The sequence below is a fragment of the Mchenga conophoros genome, linkage group LG18 (assembly GCF_057382185.1).
Source record: "Mchenga conophoros isolate Kocher_MC1m ecotype Shallow Benthic linkage group LG18, M_conophoros_male_GT1.1, whole genome shotgun sequence".
Taxonomy (NCBI): domain Eukaryota; kingdom Metazoa; phylum Chordata; class Actinopteri; order Cichliformes; family Cichlidae; genus Mchenga; species Mchenga conophoros.
In genome coordinates, this window is record NC_140543.1 from 37,551,681 (window position 1) to 37,578,363 (window position 26,683).

The window sequence follows — 26,683 nt, forward strand, 5'->3', positions numbered from 1 at the left end:
AACGCTGCACTGAGTTTTTCCCAGCAAATGAAGAAAAACTGTAAGATAACTGCTTAACACTTTAAGTATTAAAATATCTAAAGTGATGTCACCCAGTCGGAATCATATTTTTAAAGTGAAACTTCTCCCAGCGATGTGGCTACTTGGCTCAGGCGTTTTAACCACTTGCCCTCCGTTCCCATCGTGTAGCCACATCAGTCATTTCATCCACCTTTCTGCTCCTCCTGTCATGGACTCTAAGTAGGAAGTGCTCCAGCAACACTCTCTTAAACGCTTTGTTTGCTTTTGGGTTGCATATCAGCAGCTACAAGTATCACCTCCTCTTCCTCACTGTTAGGTACTCCATCATCATCTGAAACGGACTCGTGGCTCTCAGATAAGCCTGCGCTTGTCTCACTGTTGTTATCTAGAGAAAGTAAATACATGGTGTCAGTCTATCGATCATATTGTGATATGACACGTTTGTATATTTCCTTAACCTGCTGTACTTTGTTAAATTCCATCAGAGACGCGGAGCGTATAGGAGGAGGTTATATTGTGGTGGATCCAGTTCTCCGTGTCGGGGCCGACGACCATACTTTGCCGTTAGACTGCATCACCATCCAGACCTACCTGTCCAAATGTCTGGGACACTTGGACGACTGGCCAGATAGACTTAGAGTGGCCAAGGAGTCGGGTAGGTTAGCACGGCACGCCCACACGGACTCTGGTTCTTTCTTTTGTGTTCAATCATAAAATGCAAACTCGGTCACTTCTGGTTGTTATTGACGACCATGGTTCCTGTCATCGGCCTAAACTCTCTGAATCAATCCTCCTGTGTGTGCAGGTACTACATCACATGGACAGTGCAGTGTGTGAGGGGATTCATCACATGTCAGGACTATCAAACAAAATGCCGTATAGAAGGATTAATAGTACGTCTGTGGGTTTGTCTTCCAGGATACAACATGATCCACTTCACTCCAGTGCAGACTCTGGGGGAGTCCAGGTCCTGCTACTCCTTAGCTGACCAGCTGAGCGTCAACCCAGAGTTCAGCCCAGCGGGTCGCAGCTACGACTGGACAGATGTGGGGGGGCTGGTGGAGAAGCTAAAGACAGAGTGGGACATGCTGTGCATCACAGATGTGGTGTATAACCATACTGGTGAGTTGAGCCATGAGGAGGGCCGTTCATTAGTGTACTGCAACACCGCTTCCTTCCCTTCGAAGGTCAAAGGCCACCTCCTGCATCTGATGTGAGACGGCTGCTGTTCACTGCTGTCTTTAGATTCTGACAGCTCCCCTCTAAGCGCTCTACCCTGTGCTTTGCAATCAGACGTACCAAATATTGTTTTGACTGCAGCGACGCGACATCCTTCAGAAATTTCATGGTTGGCTCGTACCAACCACTAACCAAGTTAAACGCTTCAAGTTACCCACAGCAGCTAACTTAACTAGGCACACCAACAGCAGAACATGTTACTGAAGAGTGCTAATTGGTTAACAAAGAGCAAAAATGCACCTGTTTTCTTGCCTTAAAGGATAGCAGGGGAAGTGAATCACAAGGCTTCCTGAGCCAGTCCATGGAGCCGATCACTGACGGAACATCCTGTGCATCACTTTTCATAATGCATGGACTCGATTATGGACTAAGGATGGAGAAGTCGACATGTGTGCACTCAGCGTACATGCAACACGTTCTTTTATTGTGATCTTTGTTTACAGCTCATGGTTTGTTATGCTGCACACACTCACTTTTATTTGGCCTGAACATTTATGCAATCACATGTCTTTGTTCCACCACATTGTTATAGTACGAGAGGTTTCACAACAACACATGCTTTCACCGAGAGTCTGCACATTTCCAAGGATTGAAAGTGTCATTAAACTGTCCCAAAGGCAGGACTTTCAGACAGATCGTTACCCTTATCCTGTGAAGTTCGACAGAACAGGAAAGATTGTTGTTGACTCACAATCATAAAGGGAAGTAAAGAGAAGCCGTTTGGTTTTGTTACCTTTGAAGCACAGCAGGTGAACACTGTGCTGTGGGGAGGACTGGAAACATTTGCTTTCTTATAGTGGGCTCAGTACGGCCTCTGTGGAAGTGTAGCCTCACAGGTTTCTTCCCTGACCTCAAGCACACACTATAACCACGAGGTGCAAGGCAGGAATATGCATCTGACTGGTTGGCAGATGGTTTCTGCCAGTCGCTGGCTGCTGCTGGATGAAACTGTTTGCAAAAAGGTTGCTGCACCAAAGTCCTTGTGATCATTTTGGTCATCTGTAGTTTGCACAGAAGATTATTTAAGACCTTGTATGTGAGGAGCAGGATTTTGAATTCTGGATTTAACAGGGAGCCAATGAAGGGAAGCCAAAACAGGAGAAATCTTCACGCCACAGTGTCCAACATGGCAGTTAACTCGATACACTAAGCTTTAAAAGTGCCATTTTTGCCACACTTTGTCAGGGTTAAGGTTTGCTCACGCTCCCGTACTCTTGCTGTAGCCTTGTCTAAGGCTTTCACTTGAAATCTATTTAGAATCAGGTCAAGATTTAAAGACCACTAAAAAGTTAGCTGGGTATGGTTTAGGTTGTTGGTAAAACATCTTATAGCAAAACTGGTTAACAGTTACTCTGAAAGTGTTTTTTCAGGTCGAGACTTTTCATTTGACATGCTCGTTGTATCAAAGTGTTTGTGCTGTCCTGCTGGCAGTGACCACCCGTGGATCCCTCTCATCCTCGCTCAGGAAAGGTCGAGCAGTAAAATGAGCCTGATATGAAGGTTAAATACAGACTGAACTCTGATTTATACAGTATGTGTGACTCACTGTCAGACTATTATTAGATCTGTAAAAAGAGTAAAACATTGATGAATAAAGTATTTAAACAGCTCAATGGTTTCTTGTCTGTGTTCCTGCACAGCTGCTAACAGCGTGTGGATAAGGGAGCATCCAGAATGTGGATACAACCTGGTGAACTCTCCTCACCTGCGCCCAGCCTGGGTTTTAGACAGAGCTCTGTGGCATTTAACCACCAGAGTAGCAGAGGGACGCTACAAAGCTAAAGGACTTCCTGCTGACATTACCACGGAGAGTCATCTGAATGTGAGTTCTGGGTTCCTGCACATTCATTCACCTTTGAACTTTCACAAATGTCACAGGCTGTGGTGTGAGCCAATGACAGCCTTGCCTGAGAGCATGAATTGAAATCTTATCCACAGCCTCATCACCAAAGGCAGCTAGCTTTTTTTAAAATGTTTCTTTAAGTTACTCAGTAGTATCAGGGCGATCGTGGCTCAAGAGTTGGGAGTTCGCCTTGTAATCGGAAGGTTGCCGGTTTGAGCCCCGGCTTGGACAGTCTCGGTCGTTGTGTCCTCGGGCAAGACACTTCACCCGTTGCCTACTGGTGGTGGTCAGAGGGCCCGGTGGCACCAGTGTCCGGCAGCCTCGCCTCTGTCAGTGCGCCCCAGGGTGGCTGTGGCTACAATGTAGCTGCCATCACCAGTGTGTGAATGTGTGGATGACTGGATATGTAAAGCGCTTTGGGGTCCTTAGGGACGAGTAAAGCGCTATATAAATACAGGCCATTTACTATTTTTTTATTTATTTTTTTACTGAGTAACTTATGAGGGATTTCGATCAAAGCTAAGGGGCGTTTTCCTGGCCTGCTGTAAAACAGCAGAACATATCTTGTGTGACATTTCTAGACACAATTTCAATAAAATTTTTGTTAAACTTTTACATGTCAATTAAAAAAATAACCTGTTTTTACAGAGACATAAACTATTGCACCTGACGGTCTGCACTGCTGAGTAACGCCTGTGGAGAATACTCAGTTTCTATATTTAGATTTTATTTTATAGTAAAGATAATCATTTTGTCATTTATTTATATACATTTGCACATTGCCCCTTATTTTTTTACTCTTACACCCGACAGTTAAGACAACCAAAACCGAGCACCAAGCCGCGTTTACCTTGCAAGCTGTAATTTGGTGCATAAATCTTTGCTCCAAGTTTGGTGTTTCTTTGTTTGGAGTCTGGCTTTGTGTCAGAGTTGGTAGGTGAGTGTTGGCAAGAGTCGGCTCATTAAACTAAACTAATGCTCTTCCTATGTTAACTGTGGCTGTGCCCACAAATGAGCCACTGTGGACCAGGTCAGTGTCAGTGGATAAAACTGGCTTTAGTCACGCTAAATTTAGCACACTAGTTTGAAGTGTGTGTGTGTGTGTGTGTGTGTGTGTTACTACTTCAGTGGCTCACAGAAGTGCTGACCTAAAAGAGGGTTTGTAGAATTCCTCAGAATAAACCAGGTAATAATGAACCTCATGTCTATGCAGATGAACTGAGCTGGGTCAGTTCATCAGATGGTTAAAGGCACTTTCTCTCAGCAGCATCGTACACGCTTTAAAGACGCGTTTGTGTAACGTGTGTTTGATTTGTTGTGTTTCAGGCCGTCCGTAGTGTGATGTGGCAGGACGTGTTCCCTCAGATCAAACTGTGGGAGTTCTACCAAGTCAAAGTGGACAGTGCTGTGGAGGAGTTTAGGACCCTGCTGCAAAACGGTGTGTAAATCCACACAGACGTCCCAAAGCCAAGAGTCGTTATGTGAGCTTCAAAAACTCATCAGCATGTTTTCAGTTTGAAGCCCCAAAAAAGAACTTGTGTTTACGGTGTGTGCAAAGATGAGCAGAGGGTTAAACCACATTCACTGTGTCGTTAACATGTGTGTGCCTGCCATCAGGTACCAAGCCAGACCACAGCAAGACTGGAGGGCAGACGGGCCTCAGGATCATTCAGGATCCACAATACCGTCGCTATGGCAACACAGCAGACATGGACTCTGCTTTGGAGACGTTTGTGCCTCACAGGTGAGACTCTGGGTCCACGGCACGAGTGTGATGTTGGGCTGCTGGTCAACGTGCTGCGATTGAGTTTCTTTGTTCTTTTCAGATCGTCAAACACGTTTTTAATCCTGGACAAAGATGAGCTGAGTAAATGTGCTGTTTTCACCCGACAGTCGTAAAAGACTGTTGGCATTTATAAAAGTATTTTTAAATTAAGATTACATTTATTAAGGGGAAATGAAGCTGTCCAAACCCATCCCGCCATGTGTGGAACGAACGAATGAACTGATTAACGAGCCACGCCTGTTCAATCAGGACGTAACTTTAATGTCTGTCTGACAAAGTGAGCTCAACAATCACATCGGACCAGGTCTTTTTGCCTCATCATTCAGAAACAGCGTTTTGTATTTAAATGGGTTATTTTTGTCTAATATTAAAGAAAAACGTGACAAATATTGCTCAAATGTAAGAACTCTGCTTTCACAGCACTGTAAGTATGCAGTTGACAGTTGGCTCGAAGATGTTACGCAGCCATCACATTAGAGCTGCAACAGGAAGTTTTAAACATGCAATGTGGACAGAGTCAGGTGACATCACCACCCGATTAGACCAATGTGTAACCTTATCCTGCACAGGTGTGGACCTGTGTGGGGATAAAAGCAGCAGCCTCCTGTCCTTGCGTGTTAGCATTAACCACATTCAGCAAGCTAATCTGACACACCGTGTGTGGGTACAGCTTACCCTGCATTTCAGACCCATGGACCCCTGTGATTGGCTGACGATCGTCCAGAGTGTGTGAAAGGATTTGTTCTTAAATATGATGGTTCTGTTTGGTTTCCAGTCCAAAATAAGTCATTCAGGTGACGCCACACAGTCCCTTTGACTTAGTGTGAACGTTAGTTCAGTATTAAATGAATCAGGACCTCTGTTGTGAAAAGAAGACTAATGTTTGCATCTGTAGGGAGCACATCCCTGTTCCTCCATGCTCATCACTCAGCACAGCGTGGTTGAAAAAAATAAGCCCACAAACATTTAAAAACTACATTGTAATGTTTCTTCATTGTTCAGATATGAGTTACCTCTGTGACGCTGACATGGACCAGTGTAGTTAATGTAAAGTGTGTATATCTGTGTGTGCGGCACACAGCAGTGTGATGTAATGTTGCTTCCCTCTGTAGCTTGTCACCTCAACACATCGAGGAGTGCTGCGGTTGGCTCAATCAGAAACTGACTGACCTGAATGCAGAGCAGTATCACATAGTGCACCAGCATCAGGAGCAGGTAAGGCTGCCACTGTACAGGGCCACACCTGACGTGTTAGCTAGAGGGGAAAAGCATCGAAAGCTGTTAAACCTGTGAATTAACGTCCGTCTGTCAGTCAGCATCGGGCCAATGCAGCCCCAGGTTTAGAGCAAAACGACTGATAACAGCTACGCCTGAGACGATGCTGTCACTTTAACTTGGAGCCAGAGTCTGAGGACACGCCGTGAAGAGCAAAGAGGCGGAGCTGTGACCAGTAATCACCATTAAAAGCTTCACATGAAAAAGCTGGTAGTAGTCCTTCAAAGCACCTGTTCAACAGAAGTGTAAAGCTGCTCCAGCCACCGCTGTTTGCAGAAGTTACGTTTAACTGATACAGACAGGCAGCATGCTGAACGCTGACGGCAGGACACAGGACCCAGCTGCAAACAGGGGCGGAGCTAAAGGGGGCCGTGGGGTGTACCGCACGAGCTCAGGGGTTTCCTAACATTTCGTTAGTGAAATGAAATAAAATGTTAGATTGATAAAAATATGAATGAACATGGCTCAGCGTGGAGGCAAAGTTCATGCTATCCTGATGTTTGTGGCTGTTTACAAGAAACGTCGCTTTCATTTGAATGTCAAAGCAGGAAGCTGCAGGTGATTCAGGTCAAACCACTGCAGCACAGCACCTCTAACACTAACAGCGCTGTAATAACGTATGGACCACTGCACTGAGGTCCACGGTCAGAGGCTGTAAGGTCTTCATAACCTTCAGCCTCCTGTACAGTGATGAGCTCTGAAACCTGACTGCAACTCCAGATTAACCATTGATCTGTTAGCTGTTTGATAACTGCTCTGTAAGATGAACTGTCGCCATCGCTGGGCTCCTGTGTGGACTGTTTCTATACATGGTCATTTTCAGCAAACACCTTCTCTGTGACATGTAAAATCTTTAACGTGTGTGCGGGTACTTTGTTTTCGAACAAGTGTCTGATTTGTCTTTTGCTCTGTCACAACCTTCTTCTTTGTCCCTCCAGGCTGTCAACTGTCTTATTGGAAACATCGTCTATGAACGACTTGCTGAGCACGGTCCCAGGCTGGGCCCTGTTACCAGGACAAACCCAATGGTCACCAGGTAACCAGTTTAAAGAGCTGACTAATGAGAGGAAGACAGAGTACAGTGAAGTGTGTTAATAACTCAGGACATTTACTAAAGCTTTAACAAAGACACGAGGCAGGTTAGCTGAACACTTCATAATGCTAAGATATTATCATGGCCCATACTATAAGTACGTATTAGGGGTGGCGCTGTCTCAGAAGTCAGTGAGCTGTATACCAATTAGAAGGTGGGTGGCTCAACCCCTGGTTCTCCAACCTGTGTGTCAAACTCAGGGCAAGATGCTGAACCCCGAGTTGTTCCACATACATCAAAGTATGTGAGCATTAAGATAAAAGTATTCAGGCTTATTTCAATAAAGCACTTGGATGAATGTGCTGACAGGTAAATGAGGCTCAAACTACATAGAAAGCTTTATATCCAGTAGCAGTCAGTTGGATTCATGTTTTCTTTGAAAAGCGTGGATGTTGGTGACAAACTCATTGATCCTCACTGAATAGGATCCATCAAATGATCCGTTGTCTAACATGAAGTGCTTTGACACAAAGTGTCCACAGCTGCACTACGTTCACATCACCCGGGCAGCCATAATGCCATGTTCCCATCTTCCGGTCAGGTATTTCACCTTCCCCTATCAGGACATGACTCTGGACCAGGAAATGCAGCTGCTGGACCAGCCAGACAAGATGTGCCATTTCCTGGCCCACAACGGTTGGGTGATGGGCGACGATCCACTCAGGAACTTTGCTGAACCAGGTAAACAGGATGAGCCACACAAGTGGTTAAAAAAAGACTAAATGTTGAATATGATGCTGCTTTAACCTGTCAGTGACTGTTGTTGCTGCGACCTGGGAGTAATAAAGTGACCGTATCAGTACTGAAGTGCTTCTGCTCCATAAAGGCTCCAACGTGTACATTCGTCGGGAGCTGATCGCCTGGGGTGACAGTGTCAAACTACGATACGGCAACACGCCTGACGACTGTCCCTACCTGTGGGATCACATGAAGAAATACACGCAAATCACAGCCAAGTATTTCCACGGAGTCCGCCTGGACAACTGCCATTCCACACCTTTACATGTTGCTGAGGTATCGCCACACCTCACTGTACATCACACACTTCATGTCAATTATTCTACGTTTAAATCCAGGACACGTAACACTTTAGCTCCATGTTGCAGTAAAGTTGTTCTGCAGGCTTACATGTTAGAAATATGTTTGATGTCTCACTGGGGCCGAACGTCACTGTTGAACTGTTCTACAGACATGTCGAGGACACACGACATGTTTGTGTTAGTCTCAAAGCATGAAAGTGTTTATTTAAATCACTGATGTGCCACAGTTTGAATAGACAGACATCTGTGATAACAGCAGAGAGGTCGCTGTGTGGCCCTGTGCTGACCCGCCCTGTGGGAGGGGTCTGAATTTTTGGGGCTTTGTTACAGTAGCCACCATATAAATAACCCAGGCAAATTATTATTGGATGTCCTGGCTGTCTTGTGTTTTGCAGAGGATGTTGGAAGGATAGCCACTTCTTAGCGTGTTAACTGTATTTCCAGACGTCACCGTGTCCTTCTGGAACTTGATCTGGTTTCGGCTCCATTTGAGAGCCGGCTTGTTCCATCTGCAAGTGTTGAAGTAATACTGTGATGTGGCCTCAGTGAGTCTAGTCCAGGTGCGAGCAAATGCTGCTGTGGCGCACCCTTCTGCTTCGACACGCATTATCAGTGAGATTCAGTGAAACGATCTCAGGACGTCTGTGCTACACTGTAACGGTCCTAACTGTAGTGACAAATATGATTAATGCTGAGTTCAAGCATGTACAAAGAGAAGACGCAGCGTCATTACAGCCATGTTGTCCCGTGTGAGCGTGTCCCTGCTAACAGCAGCTCTCTCTCTCCTTGTCCGTGATGTTTGTCGTCCAGGCCATGTTAGACGCAGCCAGAGCGGTCAGACCCAATCTGTATGTGATAGCTGAGCTCTTTACAGGCAGCGAGCTCCTTGACAATGTTTTTGTTAACCGGCTGGGAATTAGCAGTCTCATACGAGGTACAGCACTGATGTGCAAGCTAAATGTGTGACTGTCTTTCTTCTCTCCCCACTGCATTGTTCTGCATGTCTCCAAACACTCCACCTCTCCGTGTGTTCTTTGACTGCACGACTGCACCATTCTAACTGGCTGCGTCCCCTTCACTTTCATTCTCCTCCTCTTCCTCCTTCAATCTTTCTTTCATGCATGCCCCCCCGCACTGGTTTGTCATGCTGTGGTTTGTTAGTTCATGCTGGATGTGGCCAGAACGGTGCGTCCTGACCTGTATGTGGTGGCTGAGCTGTTCACCGGCAGCGAGGAGCTGGATAATGTCTTTGTTACCAAGCTAGGGATTACATCACTCATACGAGGTAAAGTACCGTGTCTATAACACACCTACAAATACAGCATGTTCGTTAACTGCTGACTTCATTCATGTTTAAATATTTGTATCAATTCCACATCTTCAGAACATCCTCAAGTCAGCTTGAATAAATCCATGTAAACACATTCAGACTCCTGAAACTGCTGAGAGCTCAGCTGTTCCAGGAGTGCCGCTCTCGTCACTGGTGATGAGCTGGGATTGTGCACAAAGTGTGGAGCCTGTGATGAAGTCAGAGCGTGCTGTGTAGATGATCCGAAATGAATTCTGAGCACTTCTGGACATCCCAGCATCGAAGGGGAGATCAGCCACATTTCAGTCGTGCTGAACTCTGCTTGTTGTGGCGCTGTTCCTGGAGCACGCCCAAAGCTTGAAGTAAAAACCAAAAATGTAAACTCAGGAATTATAACTAGATTTTTTTTTGGCATTCAGTGACATCTTTCAGTACTTGTAGTTGTGGTACTAAAAACTACTTGTATAGGAAGTAGCTTTAATATGTAGTGAGGTCCAAACCCCACTGCACCAAACCCCGTCACAGAGCTGCACCTGTTGGAGGTGTCCTGGTTTGCTTCCTTCCTGGTTCCATATTTTTTGCACATTTCTCACACTTCATGAAACAAATGTAAATGTTAGACAAAGATAACACAGGCAAACACAAAACGCAGGTGTTTATTATTCAGGTGTGTACACTGCAGGCCTGCGTGACTCTGTGCAGGTTACCAAAGTCACGGCTTTCATGGATCTTCATCCACAGCTGTGTGACCCACTGACAAACACAACTCTGTCAAATCCTGGAATCAAACCAGATAAACTCCAACAACCCTGTGCAGTTATGATCAGGTGACCGAGTGAGGGCCTCCAGCTCGCACTGTCAGGTTCGCAGCCGAGTGTGAAGCAGCGGGAATGAGGATCAGCACCTCCAAATCTGAGGCCATGGTTCTCAGCCGGAAAAGGGTGGAGTGCCCACTCCGGGTCGGGGATGAGTTCCTGCCCCAAGTGGAGGAGTTCAAGTATCTCGGGGTCTTGTTCGCGAGTGATGGGAGAAGGGAGCCGGAGATCGACAGACGGATTGGGGCTGCAGCTGCAGTAATGCAGACGCTGCACTGGTCCGTCGTGGTGAAGAGGGAGCTGAGTGTAAAAGCGAAGCTCTCAATTTACCGGTCGATCTACGTCCCTACCCTCACCTATGGCCACGAGCTGTGGGTAGTGACCGAAAGAACGAGATCGCGGATACAAGCGGCAGAACTCACTGATGTCTTCACAGACATCTTCAACATATCACTCATCCAGGCTGTCGTCCCCACATGTTTTAAAGCCACCACAATCATTCCGGTTCCAAAAAAGTCATCTCCCTCCTGCTTTAATGACTACCGTCCTGTTGCACTTACTCCCATCCTGATGAAGTGCTTCGAACGACTAGTCATGCAACACATCAAGACTGTCCTGCCCCCCTCCCTGGATCCCTTCCAGTTTGCGTATCGGCCCAACCGCTCAACCGATGATGCCATCTCCACTGCACTCCACTCGGCACTCACACACCTGGACAAAAATGACTCATATGTTCGAATGCTGTTCATAGATTTCAGTTCAGCATTCAACACCATAATCCCCCAACAGCTCATTCAAAAACTGGTCCAGCTGGGGCTCAACACCTCACTGTGCAACTGGCTGTTGGATTTCCTCACCGGAAGACCTCAAGCAGTACGGGTCGGCAGTAATACATCCAGCACCATCATTTTAAACACGGGGGCCCCGCAGGGATGTGTGCTGAGCCCCCTCCTCTTCACTCTGCTGACCCATGACTGCACTCCATCATACAGCTCCAACCTCTTCATCAAGTTTGCGGACGACACAACGGTGGTGGGTCTCATTAGCAACAGGGATGAGACCGACTACAGAAGTGAGGTGAGACGCCTGGCCACGTGGTGTGCTGACAACAATCTCTCTCTGAATGTGGAGAAGACGAAGGAGATTGTTGTGGACTTCAGGAGAATGCACACCCAACATGCTCCTCTGACCATTGACGGAGCGTCTGTGGAGAGAGTGAGCAGCACCAAGTTCTTGGGTGTGCACATCACAGAGGATCTCTCCTGGACGTACAACACCACAGCACTGGCCAAGAAATCACAGCAGCGTCTCTTCTTTCTCCGCAAACTAAGAAGAGCAGGAGCACCAGCCCCCATCATGTACACTTTCTACAGAGGCACCATCGAGAGCATCCTGTCGAGCTGCATCACTGTGTGGTTTGGAGCCTGCAATGCGTCCTGGTGTCTCTCTCCCCTCCCTCCAGGACATTTACAGCACCCGTCTCACTAAAAAAGCCCTTTGCATAGCAGCTGATCCCACGCACCCAATGCAAAGCTTCTTCAAGCTGCTGCCGTCGGGGAGGAGACTGCGGAGTCTCCAGGCCAGGACCAGCAGACTGAAGGACAGCTTCATCCATCAGGCTGTCAGGAAGCTTAACTCCCTCCCGATTCTGCCCCCTCTCCCCTCTCTCCTCCACGGTCTCACTGAACTCTGTCACACACACACAAACACACACACACACACACACACACACACACACACACACACTCACTCTCTGACTCACTCACTGGCCTGCACCAGTTACCAGTCACTTTGTGGAGCATTGGACTGCCATTACCTCATAAGACTTTGTTGTTACACTTTCTCTTACCGTACACTACTAAATCTCCATTTGCACTATTTGCCTATTTGCACTACTCTGCCTGGTTTACACTCAATGTCACTTACCCATTATATTGTATATTATATAGCTTTCTTGTTATATGTAAAATTGTATTTATTTAAATTTTTACTTTTTAATTATTTTACTTGCATTTTTAATCACTTTTATATTTAAATATATTTAAATGTTCATTTGCTATTTATCTAGGGATTGAGAGTAACGCAATTTCTATTCTCTGTATGTCCTGTACATGTGGCAGAATCGACAAATAAAGTTGACTTTGACTTTGACTTTGACTTTGAAATGAGCTTCCTCCGAAGGGTGGCTGGCCTCTCCCTTAGAGATAGGGTGAGAAGTTCGGCCATCCGGGAGGGGCTCAGAGTAGAGCAGCTGCTGCTCCACATCGAAAGGAGCCAGCTGAGGTGGTTCGGGCATCTGACAAGGATGCCCCCTGGGCGCCTCCTGGGTGAGGTGTTCCAGGCATGTCCCACCGGGAGGAGGCCCCGGGGCAGACCCAGGACACGCTGGAGAGATTATATCTCTCGGCTGGCCTGGGAACGCCTTGGTATTCCCCCGGATAAGCTGGAGGAGGTGGCTGGGGAGAGGGAGGTCTGGGCCTCTTTGCTTAGGCTGCTGCCCCCGCGACCCGGCCTCGGATAAAGCGGATGAAGATGGATGGATGGATGGATGTTGCTGGACCGTTTGCACAGATTCAACTTTTCATCCCCATCATGGTTCTGATGTCATTTGTACTCAGTTTGGATTCACATGGAAACAAATGTAACTGAGTGTGTGAGCTCACCTGTCAGTGATGCAGCATGGCGTGTGTCCACCTGTGTCTGCGAGCGCTTACTTTGGTTTTCCCCCTTCACTCGATCATCAGAGGCGATGTCAGCTGGTGACAGCCACGAGGAGGGCCGCCTGGTGTATCGTTACGGCGGTGAGCCAGTAGGAGCTTTTGTTCAGCCCAGTCTCCGCCCACTGACACCCTCCATTGCACACGCCATGTTTCTTGATGTAACCCATGACAACGAGTGTCCTATCCAGGTGGGTCTCTTGAGATCAGCTGACAGTGAGCTTGGAGTCGAGCTGTTGTACGATGGTTAATTGTCGGGTGTGTCGTTTACAGCTCCGCTCAGCCTTCGACGCTCTGCCCAGTTCTGCTATCGTGGCCATGGCGTGCTGCGCTACTGGCTCCACCCGTGGATACGATGAACTGGTGCCACATCAGGTTATTATATATTTATCTGACAGCATTTTGCTGAACACGACAGAACAAAGTCTCCAATAATGGGGCGTATTTGTAAAAATGTGCCTAACTGCTCATTAACACAAGCTCAGCCTGTCTTTGGTCCTTTGTGGAGTTTTTGTGGACACAAACGGTCTTTAGAATCTAAAACAGCAGAAGCAAACTTAACATGACAGACATACATCGTAAGTTCACTTTATAGTTTTGGATTTTTCCTTTGTTAATGCTGATGTTCCAGTGAATTTAGATTCACTGGATAAATCTGTCACATATATAATAAAATCCAAAATTTCAAGTCAACCCTCATTCCTTTATACTTCCAGTTTAAATAGTGCTAATTCACGAGGCAGTTCATCAAATAAAGAAAATAAAAGTGTTACTTTGAGGCCCTGTGAGAGGCGCTGCAATAAGAGCACACACCGACTCCATGCTTACCTGTGCACAGATCTCTGTGGTGAAGGAGGAGCGCTTCTATCCCAAGTGGAACCCGTCAGCAGTCCCATCCTCTCCTGGTGAGGTTAGCTCCTGTACCGGCATCGTAGCTGGGAAACGGGCAGTAAACAAGCTGCACCAGGAGCTAGCTGCACAGGGATTCACACAGGTACACACGCACACACAGGAAGTGGTTTCTGTGCTAAAGCCGATGCTTCGATGCTAAAACCTTTTGGTACAGTTTGTCCAACTCCTCCTGTCCAGGTGTACGTGGACCAGGTGGATGCAGACATCGTTGCAGTGACTCGTCACTGTCCCAGCACCCACCAGTCTGTGGTAACCGTGAGCAGGACCGCCTTCTGGGATCCCAAAACCCACCAGTACAGCACCAGTGTCCCGCCCATGTTCATTCCTGGTAGAACAACATCATTACTGTGGATTTTGAATCTTAGTGCAGCTGTGCACACCCACCACGTTTGTTTGTTTTTTATTATTTTCATTGATTTATTTTTTTCGATTAGTTGGATCTGAATAATCTTATCATTGCATTTGAAAACAAGTGCGCTCCTCACTCAGATCAGGTACTGCTAGCAGACCCGGGTGCACGTTCATGCTTTGCAGCATCTCTTTATTCACGTTGCTGTGCACACTCGGCTGCAGCGCTGCTGCTGCAAGCCACACACATCAACAACAACATGATAGGACCCCGTTCAGTCTTGTAACCCAACAGTACTAAATATGTGAAGAGATGCAGACGATAAAATCCTGGTTTAAAAACGCTGTCCTGGTCTCAGATATGGTCCCACACTGATACACCTTCGACATCTGCATCAAACCATGAAATTCTCCCTGCTTCTCATGAGAACTGGATGAGCCCAGAGTCTGTCCTGTTCAGAGACATGAGGACCATAATTACTTGATACTGACTTTTACTTATTTATTGTTTTCAGTGTATTTTGAGAACACATTTTTACATAAAGGCAGTGCATATGGTGTGTGTGTGTTACCTGCAAAGTCGGATCTGGAAAATTTGTCACAACATGTTAGGTGTGTAGTTTGGATGGATTCACAGTGCATGCTGCCACCTTTTCCCTCTCCCAGGGAAAATAGAGGAGGTGGTGCTGGAGGCAAGGATGGTGGAAAGGAGCACCGGGAAATATAAGAAGGATGAGAACTACATCAACGGCATGCCAGAATACACAGTGGAAATGAAAGAGCACATCTCGGTGAGCGCGTCGTGTTTAACACAGGTGTGTTTCTGAGCGTTAGTGGCAGACGGACGGTGTTAAACTGGTTCTGCTGTGTGCACAGGTGGATGAGAGTACAGTGATGAAGAAAGCTGGAGTGACGTCAAAAGGGCGTTCAGAGTTTGTGCACGAGATCACCTTCCAGAAGCTGACACCCGGCAGCATCATCGCCTTCAGGTAGCACACACACAAACGTCACGCGTGATTGTGTGTTATGGTCACTTTTCAGACTCGCGTTTCTCTTTTCTCTCCTTGTCAGGGTCAGTTTGGATCCCAAAGCCCAGAAGCTGGTGGGACTGCTGAGGTACTATCTGTCCCAGTTTAGCCCAAAGTACAGGAGAGGCAGCGTAGCAGATGAAAACCCACCAGACGCACTGAAGAAGCCCCTGGCACAGTGAGCACACCACATACTCAACACAGGCCTTTTTGTGGTATGGATGAAATGGGACTGACAGAACGTGTCTCGCTAAGATGAGATGCAACGGTGCGAGCTGCAGGGTACACTCAGAAAGGTGAAGCTAGTATATCAGACACACAGATATGCAGAGTACTTCATCCTGTTAGTAGTACAGTATTTTTGCTAGCACACACACCTCTTACATACTCTGTACCCACAGACCCAAAGATTGAGCGCTTTTGTCGTCATAGCTTGATGGATATAATTGGATACCAGCTGTCACGAGCTATGGTGTAAAACCAGGACTTGTCAAACAGGTGTCAGTCACATCATTAGTAGGTTGCTGTACTCTGATCATCCATCAGTTAGTAGGAACATAAAATCATCAGGGAAATGTGACGGGATAGATGAACGCTGCTGTTTATGTTCATGCTTTTAGCTTTAGGTGATGGCCTGTAGCAGCTTCTTATTGAGACTGTGTTTAACAGGCTCATGTCTAAGCTGACGCTGGCAGACATGAATGTCCTGCTGTTTTGCTGCGACACGGAGGAAAAAGAGGAAGGCGGAGGCTGTTACAGTATCCCAGGCTGGGAAACTCTCAAATACGCAGGACTTCAGGGTAACTTTATGTTCTTCAGTCCAGTCTGTACCTCATCTAGGATGGAGACCAAATGAGTGTTACTAAAGTGTTGCTGTGTTTGCAGGTCTGATGTCTGTGTTTGCTGATGTTCGTCCCAACAACGACCTGGGCCATCCTTTGTGTGCCAACCTCAGAGACGGAGACTGGCTCATAGACTTCGTCGCCAATAGGCTGATGCACAGGGAGGGGCCGCTGGCAGAGGTGAGACTGGGACTGGTTTAAGGCTCCTGTTTGTGATGACCTCTTACCACCACAGGCCACCTCACACAGGCCGCCGGCTTCTGGGTTTGAGTTTTCTGTGTGCAGTTTTCACATTCTTTCTGTTCCTGTTGGTCCCAGTACTTCAGAGACCCTGTCGGAGGGAATCGCCACTAATGTTCATTTAGATAACGATGAAATACTGAGTGTGCTAAAGGACTGGAGCAGCTGTTTGAGAACAAACATGACAGAAAACCATGAATGGATGAAATGTATTTGAGACTTTAATCACCGAATAAAAACAAGATGAACATAAAGGAGGGTGTGAAACGACTATCTGCCATACTGTTTCTCATGAAACCCCATAAAGTCAGTACTGCAGAAGAAGAGAAGCGTGCATACAGACTCTGTAAACTGTCACTGGTAAAAACATGACAAACTTTATACTCTCCAACAATCTAATGATATTTAGTCGGCTAACACTAAAATAAGTTAAAAGCCTAAGCTGACTAAAGCTCAATGAAATCCACATTAGCACTGGAGGAAACGTCTGCAACATGACTGACTCCTTAAATTGTGCTCCAAAAACCTGAACTCACAGGCTGCTAGCTACAAAGCGCTAATCCTACAAAGCGCTAATCCTACAAAGTGCTAATGCTACCGAGTCATTTGCTCAGGCCCGTGTGCGACCCAGCTGACTGAGACACAAGCTTAGATATTTCTGTCCCTGCCCTGGACCATAGTTGTTTGAGGCAGGTGCTGCTGAGTACTGAGCCTTCCTGCGTCTCCTCCTTATACTCGTTCTTCCTCAAACACGGCTGCTTGTTTCTGTCAGACACAAGTCTTCATCTTCTGTGTGTCTGCAGGTGGGTCGCTGGTTGGCAGCCATGTTTAATTTCCTCAAACACATGCCCCGCTACCTCATCCCCTGCTACTTTGATGCTATCCTAGTTTCCACCTACACCACAGCCCTCGATGCCACCTACAAACTCAAGTCCAGGTAGGCTGTGCTGTGTCTGTCGACACAGCAGATCTCTTTGTTGTACTGAAATGTTAGTGTACAGCTCATCTTCATCTCTGTGTCCGGTTCGCTGCGGTCGAGCGATGACGTGTACCTGTCCTCCGTCTGAAAACAGCTTTGTCCAGAACGGCTCTACCTTTGTTCGTCACCTGGCGCTCGGTTCGGTTCAGATGTGCAGCGTTGGACGCTTTCCTGCTCTGCCTCCTGTTTCTGCTCAATTAGACGACGTCCCGTACCGCATCAGTCCAATCACGGGCCAGAAGGAGCAGTGCTGCGCCTCGCTGGCTGCAGGTAACAGTCACACACATCTGATGCTGTGTTTCCCGATGAAATCTTGTTTTGAGTCACGTCTCTTTGTCAGGTCTTCCTCATTTCTCTGCGGGGATTTTCCGTTGCTGGGGCAGAGACACCTTCATCGCTCTCAGGGGACTGCTGCTCCTCACTGGTAGACACGTCGAGGCTCGGTGCGTGACCCCGTGCACCTCATCTGATTCTCATGACACACGAGTGTATTAATTATATTACATTTCCTTACAAACTAAATTCCTTATCATGGTCTCCATAGCAACATCATCCTGGCCTTTGCAGGGACATTGCGCCACGGTTTGATCCCCAACCTGCTGGGGGAGGGTCGATGTGCCAGATACAACTGCAGGGACGCTGTGTGGTGGTGGCTGCAGTGCATCCAGGTGGGAGCTGCTGTGAACTTAAACTAGAAACAAGAGAGAGCAGAGTGCGGGTACGGCGCGCGGGAGTGAGGAGTGGGGGTACGAGTGAGGAGTGAGGGTACGGCGCCGGGAGTGAGGAGTGCGGGTACGGTGCCCGGAGTGAGGAGTGAGGGTACGGCGCCGGGAGTGAGGAGTGCGGGTACGAGTGAGGAGTGAGGGTACAGCGCCGGGAGTGAGGAGTGCGGGTACGAGTGAGGAGTGCGGGTACGAGTGAGGAGTGAGGGTACGGCGCCCGGAGTGAGGACTTAAAAACTTCATGTGTGGAACAGTACTGAAAGCCCTTCAATGAGATGGGGGATCAATGATGCTAAACGTCAATGTTTAACTTTCAAGCTGCTCATTAAATCTGTGTCTAAACAAACACCTTTGTGCATTCGTGCTTGTGTTCAGGACTACACTACCCAGGTTCCCAGAGGGCATGAAATCCTTAGCTGCCCTGTCACACGCATGTACCCCACTGATGACTGCGAGCCTTGTAAACCTGGAGAGGTGGTATGTACACACACACACACACACACACACACACACACACACACACACACACACACACACACACACACACACACACACCTCAGGCTGGAGCTCACCCCTGGCCCTTCAGCCAGTATTAGTCTCTCTACATTTCTACGCCGTTCTTAAGGGAAACGGGCAGAGAAGGCTGAGCTGTGACAGGAACATCAGTGGCACCAGGTCTTTTGGACTTTGTGGTCCAAGTTGTCCTCTGTAAGCACAGTCAGGCATGACACCAGTGACTGTGGCCCTGTGTACAACAGGATGCAGACTGTGTTCATGAAGCGTTCGTGTGGGATCATCATGACTGAGTGGAACAGAGAAATGTTCTTTAGGGTTACTTAGACGAGCTGTTCAGGCTGTGTTACAGGGATCGTACCAAATACTCACTTTGTGCTGTTTGACTGTATTTCTGGACGTTTAAATGAATCTCTGCACCTATTGTCCCTAAAATATGAAGAAATGAGGGGGTGGCTCAAGATTTTTGCACAGTACTGAAAATATTTTCCTTAAGTTCATTTTCAGGCGGCATGCTTATCTCAGGGCTTCACTAAACACTGCAAACAATTTAACAAAGCAGTCAGCACTCGCACACTGACATACCGTCATAGCTAGCTGATGTGTAACCTTTGACCCAACAGGAGGCTAAACTACAAAGACCACGATCCTAACGAGCTGCTCCTCTTATTAATCAGAGCACTAATAGTACATTTAACAGGTGCACACCTGGACTGGTACACCTGCTCCTCCTGTGTTCCAGCAGCATCGGCGTCTCTTTAATGCGACTGCTGGCAGTCACCAAATACTGGAGTGGCCCACACAGATGCTGAGTGTTGTGTGTTTATGCCCCGAACGTTCTGTGTGTTCATACATGTGCAGGAGCAGCCTCTGTATGATGTGATCCATGAAGCTCTGCGGCGCCACTTGGAGGGCATTTCCTTCAGAGAGAGAAACGCTGGACCCAAAATAGACATGAAAATGAGAGATGAAGGTGTGTGTGTTAAATGAGTTGCGTATTCAGAGTACTTATACACATTTTAAGAAAGTAATTTCTAACAGCTGATAAGCCGATGACATCATCTGGTTTTACTAAGTTCTTACTACAAAGATTTTTCGGGTACTGCACCTCACAACCTTTTGCTCTTTGCAGGGTTCAGCGTCGTTGCTCGGGTCGACCCCGCCACAGGTTTTGTGAGCGGAGGAAACCGCTTTAACTGCGGCACATGGATGGACAAGATGGGAGAGAGTGAGAGAGCCAGGAACAAAGGCATGCCTGCTACTCCAAGGTAACACAAACTCCTCACGCTGTGCAGTAAGTGACCCGCAGACTCCAGCTGCTCACATTCTACTGTCTCTACTGTTTTTACTGAAGTCAAATCATCAAAAAAGACTTCGCTGAAGCCCTCCATCAGGTTCAAAGTTGTATAAGTAACATATTAAACATGCTGAGACAGCAGCCCTCACAGAGTGCCACATCGAAACAGCAGAGCTTGGTGTTCGGGCTCCTCTGTGAAACTTTCCCAGGGTCCTCCCTGCTGCTGGTGTCCAGCTCTCTGTGGTGGGGGTGGGGTGGGGGTGCCACACACAATATTTAGTTTCTGGGTCTCATCATGGTGCACTCTGCTGGCTATTATGAAACACACACACACACACACGGGTTGGGATGGTAATAATGTATCAGAATAAATAAACTATCTAGTTTCTTCAGGCTTCAATCATCTAACACAATAAACAGGAGCATAGGAAGCTGCTGAGATCATTTGGTGTTGTCCACAGGTGTAACCCACAGATCCACGGTCCTTCTAAATGTGGCTCAATTCAATTCATCCATCCATCCATCCATCTTCATCCGCTTTATCCGGGGCCGGGTCGCGGGGGCAGCAGCCTAAGCAAAGAGGCCCAGACCTCCCTCTCCCCAGCCACCTCCTCCAGCTTATCCGGGGGAATACCAAGGCGTTCCCAGGCCAGCCGAGAGATATAATCTCTCCAGCGTGTCCTGGGTCTGCCCCGGGGCCTCCTCCCGGTGGGACATGCCTGGAACACCTCACCCAGGAGGCGCCCAGGGGGCATCCTTGTCAGATGCCCGAACCACCTCAGCTGGCTCCTTTCGATGTGGAGCAGCAGCTGCTCTACTCTGAGCCCCTCCCGGATGGCCGAACTTCTCACCCTATCTCTAAGGGAGAGGCCAGCCACCCTTCGGAGGAAGCTCATTTCTGCCGCTTGTATCCGCGATCTCGTTCTTTCGGTCACTACCCACAGCTCGTGGCCATAGGTGAGGGTAGGGACGTAGATCGACCGGTAAATTGAGAGCTTCGCTTTTACACTCAGCTCCCTCTTCACCACGACGGACCGGTGCAGCGTCCGCATTACTGCAGCTGCAGCCCCAATCCGTCTGTCGATCTCCGGCTCCCTTCTCCCATCACTCGCGAACAAGACCCCGAGATACTTGAACTCCTCCACTTGGGGCAGGAACTCATCCCCGACCCGGAGTGGGCACTCCACCCTTTTCCGGCTGAGAACCATGGCCTCAGATTTGGAGGTGCTGATCCTCATTCCCGCTGCTTCACACTCGGCTGCGAACCTGACAGTGCGAGCTGGAGGCCCTCACCCGATGAAGCCAACAGAACCACATCATCTGCAAAAATCAGAGATGAGATTCTGAGGCCACCAAAGCGAAAGCCCTCCGCCACTTGGCTGCGCCTAGAAATCCTGTCCATAAAAATTATGAACAGAACCGGAGACAAAGGGCAGCCCTGGCGGAGCCCATCACCCACCGGGAACGAGTCCGACTTATTGCCGGCAATGTGAACCAAGCTCTTGCAACGGTTGTATAGGGATCGAATGGCCCGTAGCAATGGGCCAGACACCCCATATTCCCGCAACACCTCCCACAGGGCACCCCGAGGGACACGGTCGAATGCCTTCTCCAAGTCCACAAAACACATGTAGACTGGTTGGGCAAACTCCCATGCACCCTCAAGTATCCTGGAGAGGACAAAGAGCTGGTCCAGTGTTCCGCGACCAGGACGAAAACCGCATTGTTCCTCCTGTATCCGAGGTTCGACTAACGGACGAACTCTCCTTTCCAGCACTCTGGCATAGACTTTCCCAGGGAGGCTGAGGAGTGTGATCCCCCTGTAGTTGGAACACACCCTCCGGTCCCCCTTCTTAAAGATGGGGACCACCACCCCGGTCTGCCAGTCCACAGGTACTGCCCCTGATCTCCACGCAACATTGCAGAGGCGTGTCAACCAGGACAGCCCTACAACGTCCAGAGCCTTCAGGAACTCGGGGCGGACCTCATCAACACCAGGGGCTCTGCCACCAAGGAGTTGTTTAACTGCCTCAGTGACCTCGCCCCCGGAAATTGGCGGGTCATTCCCCTCATTCCCCCTCATCCCCAGATATTCCTCCTCGGAAGACGTGTCAGTGGGATTAAAGGAGGTCCTCGAAGTATTCCTTCCACCGCCTGACAATTTTCTCAGTCGACGTCAGCAGCGCTCCGCCAGCACTATACACAGTGCAGGTAGAGCACCGCTTTCCCCTCCTGAGACCTCTGACGGTTTGCCAGAATCTCTTCGAGGCAGTCCGAAAGTCTTTTTCCATGGCCTCTCCGAACTCCTCCCACACCCGAGTTTTTGCTTCAGCCACTGCCCGAGCCGCATTCCGCTTGGCCTGTCGATACCTGTCGGCTGCCTCCAGAGTCCCACAGGCTAACCAAGCCCGATAGGACTCCTTCTTCAGCCTGGTGGCTCCCTTCACCTCTGGTGTCCACCATTTGGTTCGGGGATTACCACCACGGCAGGCACCAACCACCTTGCGGCCGCAGCTCAGTGCAGCAGCTTCGGCAATGGAGACGCTGAACATGGTCCATTCGGACTCAATGTCCCCAGTCTCCCTCGGAATGCTGTTGAAGCTCTGCCGGAGGTGTGCGTTGAAGATCTCGCGGACTGGGGCCTCTGCTAGACGTTCCCAGCACACCCTCACTACGCGTTTAGGTGCACCAGGTCTGTCCAGCGTCCTCCCCCGCCACCTGATCCAACTCACCACCAGGTGGTGATCAGTTGACAGCTCAGCCCCTCTCTTTACCCGAGTGTCCAGAACATATGGTCGCAGGTCTGCTGATACGATTACAAAATCGATCATCGACCTACGGCCTAGAGCGTCCTGGTGCCACGTGCACTTATGGACACTCTTATGTTCGAACAGGGTGTTCGTTATGGCCAAACTGTGATTAGCACAGAAGTCCAATAACAAAGCACCGCTCGGGTTCAGATCAGGGAGGCCGTTCCTCCCAATCACGCCCCTCCAGGTCTCGCTGTCGTTACCCACGTGAGCATTGAAGTCTCCCAGCAGGACAACAGAGTCTCCAGGACTCTAAGAAGGCTGGGTACTCTGAACTGCCACTCGGCGCATAAGCGCAGATGACAGTCAGGACCCGTTCCCCGACCCTAAGGCGCAGGGAACAAACCCTCTCGTCCACCGGGAAAAACCCCAACGTACCGGCAGCAAGCCGAGGGGATATTAGAATACCCACCCCAGCCCGCCGCCTCTCACCAGGGGCAACTACAGACTGAGACAGAGTCCAGCCCCTCTCCAGGAGACTGGTTCCAGAGCCCAAGCCATGCGTAGAGGTGAGCCCGACTATATCTAGCCGGTACCTCTCAACCTCACGCACTAACTCAGGCTCCTTCCCCACCAGAGAGGTGACATTCCATGTCCCTATTGCCAGTCTTGGCAGCCGGGGGTCAGTCCGCCAGGGCCTCCGCTCCTGGCCGCCACCCGGCACACAATGCACCCAACCCCTATGGCGCCTCCTGCGGGTGGTGGGCCTGCGGGAAGATGGGCCCATGTCTCCTTTTCGGGCTGTGCCCGGCCGGGCCCCATGGACTAAGGCCCGGCCACCAGACGCTCACCCTCGGGCACCCTCCCCGGGCCTGGCTCCAGGGCGGGGCCCCGGTAACCCTATCCCGGGCAGGGTAAACTGTTCCCTCGGTGTCCTTTTCATAAGGGTCTTATGAATCGCTCTTTGTCTGGTCCCTCACCCAGGGCCAGTTTGCCATGGGAGACCCTACCAGTAGGGGTGCAACGATACACAAAATTCACGGTTCGGTTCGGTTCGATACTTTGGTGTCACGGTTCGATATTTTTTCGATACAAAATAAAATGTTCATGCCTTTTTAATTTGTCATTTATTAAAATTATAAATATATATTTTAACTCAAAAGTACAGTTTTTAAATTTAACTCTAACCCTTGTGCGCGTTTTTTATTTTGACAGCGAATGCGCACCTGCGGACCACTTATGTGCACCCCTGGTTATTTAAATTCAAATTCAAATTCAAATTTTATTTGTCACGTACACAGTCATACACAGTACGATATGTAGTGAAATGCTTGGACAACTGCTCGTGACCTAAAGAAAACAAAAAAAGGAAAAGGCTATGAATAAGATAGGAAATAAATATGAAAACTTAAAAAGGGTAAATTTAACTAGGAAGGAATAGAATATAAATTAAGGTTAAAAATGAAATAACTGTACAACACAAATTAGAATGAAGGGTAAATTTAACTGGGAAGAATAAGATAAAGATAAATATATAAATTAAAGTTGAAAATAAAATAACTGTACAACAAAATACACAATACACAATATAGAACTATATAAGAATGTATGAAGAAATCTAAATCTAAATAAATATATACACAATAACAATTTAGCTCGTCATATTGCAGCCACAGAAATTCTTTTGTCCATGAAACCATAAAGCTGCACTTTCTTTTTGCCTTATAGTCTGATTTGTCATAACTTCTCCGTTTTGTGGTAAGCTTTTCTTTGGCTGTCACTTCTTCACCCTGACCTGTCTTATTTGGCTCAGCAGAACTAAAATATATATCTGTCTGTGAAGGTTCTCAGTCATCCAGGTCATCGTAATCAAATATATATCCTGCTGCTTTTACACGCGCACTCACATAAGCTCAGCGATTCTCTGCGCGATCAACCTCTCACATGTTTAAGCTGCGGGAGATTTCACTTGTCATGTTTGCATAGTAAGCTAACGATTAATAAGACGATGTCAGAGGAATTGGTGCACAAATTATCATCACTCACAGATCAGTGCTGTCGCTCTCTATACACAGTTCGCACGATTGCAAAGTGAAAGCAAAAAAACAAGCGCAAATTCAAACGCGATTTCAATATATCACATATTGACAGTGGCTCACCGATGCCAATGACATAATTACCCAGCTACATTTCTGAAAGAATGCAAAAGCATTGACATATATTTTTCCTTCCTACAATAGCCCGACGGGCAGGGTAGCCCGTCTGAAAAAAATCGCTAGCCCCAGGACGTCGGGCTAGCGATTTTGCGAGCCCTGTATCTGATTGAGGAATCACTCATCTTTGGAAAAGAGAGTTTATTACAGAGAAATGCCTCTTTCCAAAATAAAAGCTATACTATCCGCTTCTTCTGGGCTATATTCTCAGCAGCATAAGGAGAATCATGTGCTAACAGCTGTCTAAATGACTCGGCTAAAGTTAGTAGCATGCTTGTTGTTTTTGTCTTTGCACTAAGATGATGTAAATGTGCAGTCATATTCGTTGTGTTCCCACTAGTGCTTTCAGGTTAATCTCGTTGAAATGACCTTAACGCCACAACACGGCAAATCTCCGTTAACGAGCTACCGCCGATCGCCCCGTGCATGGGGCTAGACGGCCAACACGTTAACGAGCTAACTGCGCTAACACACTAGTTCCCACCCATGTAATTGAGCATTGCATGGCGCATCCAACATACTGTTTTACTTTAGTCCATGACTCGCTTACCTTCAGGGTCATACGTCACATGAAAACCAAAATAATTCCAAACGCCAGATCTGAATGAAAGTGGGGAACGTCCATGTTGCAAGGAGAGCTTAACTTCTGTCTTGCTAGCTTGCCCTGTGCTCTTCCTTCTGACTATGCTGTCTGTGTTGAGCGCTCAGTGAATCTGCGTTCGACTGCTCCGCCTAGGGTCGACAGTGCAGCCTAGGCGGAGTAGTCGAACGCAGATTCACTGAGCGCTCCACACAGACAGCATCGTCAGAAGGACAGTTGATAAAATAAATTACAAATGTTGTATTGTTCGATACATATGCGTACCGAACCGAAAGCACTGTATCGAACGGTTCAATATCGATACGAATATCGTTGCACCCCTACCTACCAGGGGGCAAAAGCCCCCAGACAACATAGCCCCTGGGATCCCTGGGACACACAAACCCCTCCACCACGATAAGGTAGCGATTCAAGGAGGGGCAATTCAATTTTATTTATATAGCGCCAAATCACAACATAAGTCGCCTCAAGGCGCTTCATAGATACAGAGAAAAACCCAACAATCATATGACCCCCTATGAGCAAGCACTTTGGCAACAGTGGGAAGGAAAAACTCCCTTTTAACAGGAAGAAACCTCCGGCAGAACCAGGCTCAGGGAGGGGCGGGGCCATCTGCTGCGACCGGTTGGGGTGAGAGAAGGAAGACAGGATAAAGACATGCTGTGGAAGAGAGACAGAGATTAATAACAGATATGATTCAATGCAGAGAGGTCTGTTAATACATAGTGAGCGAGAAAGGTGACTGGAAAGGAAAAACTCAATGCATCATGGGAATCCCCGGCAGCCTACGTCTATTGCAGCATAACTAAGAGAGGATTCAGGGTCACCTGGTCCAGCCCTAACTATATGCTTTAGCAAAAAGGAAAGTTTGAAGCCTAATCTTGAAAGTAGAGATAGTGTCTGTCTCCTGAATCCAAACTGGAAGCTGGTTCCACAGAAGAGGGGCCTGAAAACTGAAGGCTCTGCCTCCCATTCTACTTTTAAATACTCTAGGAACAACAAGTAGGCCTGCAGAGCGAGAGCGAAGTGCTCTAATAGGGTGATATGGTACTACAAGGTCATTAAGATAAGATGGAGCCTGATTATTTAAGACCTTGTAT

The 26,683-nt window shown here is 48.0% G+C and overlaps 1 protein-coding gene across 3 annotated transcripts in view; it reads left to right on the forward strand.

The window, feature by feature from the left end:
* The window catches only part of LOC146554463 (glycogen debranching enzyme-like), a 41,613-nt gene that overhangs the window by 8,857 nt on the left and 6,073 nt on the right, over positions 1-26,683 (forward strand). For 2 of the 3 annotated variants that reach the window (XM_085254786.1, XM_085254787.1), the window contains exons 4-29: positions 507-676; positions 940-1,143; positions 2,901-3,082; positions 4,430-4,541; positions 4,721-4,847; positions 6,002-6,104; positions 7,103-7,200; positions 7,799-7,938; positions 8,084-8,271; positions 9,459-9,582; positions 13,166-13,329; positions 13,412-13,513; positions 13,977-14,132; positions 14,228-14,378; positions 15,065-15,189; positions 15,275-15,387; positions 15,470-15,604; positions 16,096-16,226; positions 16,312-16,448; positions 17,312-17,445; positions 17,582-17,757; positions 17,828-17,930; positions 18,032-18,155; positions 18,585-18,686; positions 19,584-19,695; positions 19,855-19,990. In XM_085254786.1, the coding sequence (XP_085110912.1) occupies positions 507-676; positions 940-1,143; positions 2,901-3,082; positions 4,430-4,541; positions 4,721-4,847; positions 6,002-6,104; positions 7,103-7,200; positions 7,799-7,938; positions 8,084-8,271; positions 9,459-9,582; positions 13,166-13,329; positions 13,412-13,513; positions 13,977-14,132; positions 14,228-14,378; positions 15,065-15,189; positions 15,275-15,387; positions 15,470-15,604; positions 16,096-16,226; positions 16,312-16,448; positions 17,312-17,445; positions 17,582-17,757; positions 17,828-17,930; positions 18,032-18,155; positions 18,585-18,686; positions 19,584-19,695; positions 19,855-19,990 (3,549 nt within the window). Of the gene's footprint in view, positions 1-506; positions 677-939; positions 1,144-2,900; positions 3,083-4,429; positions 4,542-4,720; positions 4,848-6,001; positions 6,105-7,102; positions 7,201-7,798; positions 7,939-8,083; positions 8,272-9,107; positions 9,232-9,458; positions 9,583-13,165; positions 13,330-13,411; positions 13,514-13,976; positions 14,133-14,227; positions 14,379-15,064; positions 15,190-15,274; positions 15,388-15,469; positions 15,605-16,095; positions 16,227-16,311; positions 16,449-17,311; positions 17,446-17,581; positions 17,758-17,827; positions 17,931-18,031; positions 18,156-18,584; positions 18,687-19,583; positions 19,696-19,854; positions 19,991-26,683 lie in introns of all 3 variants that reach the window. The other variant, XM_085254788.1, reaches the window with a different exon arrangement.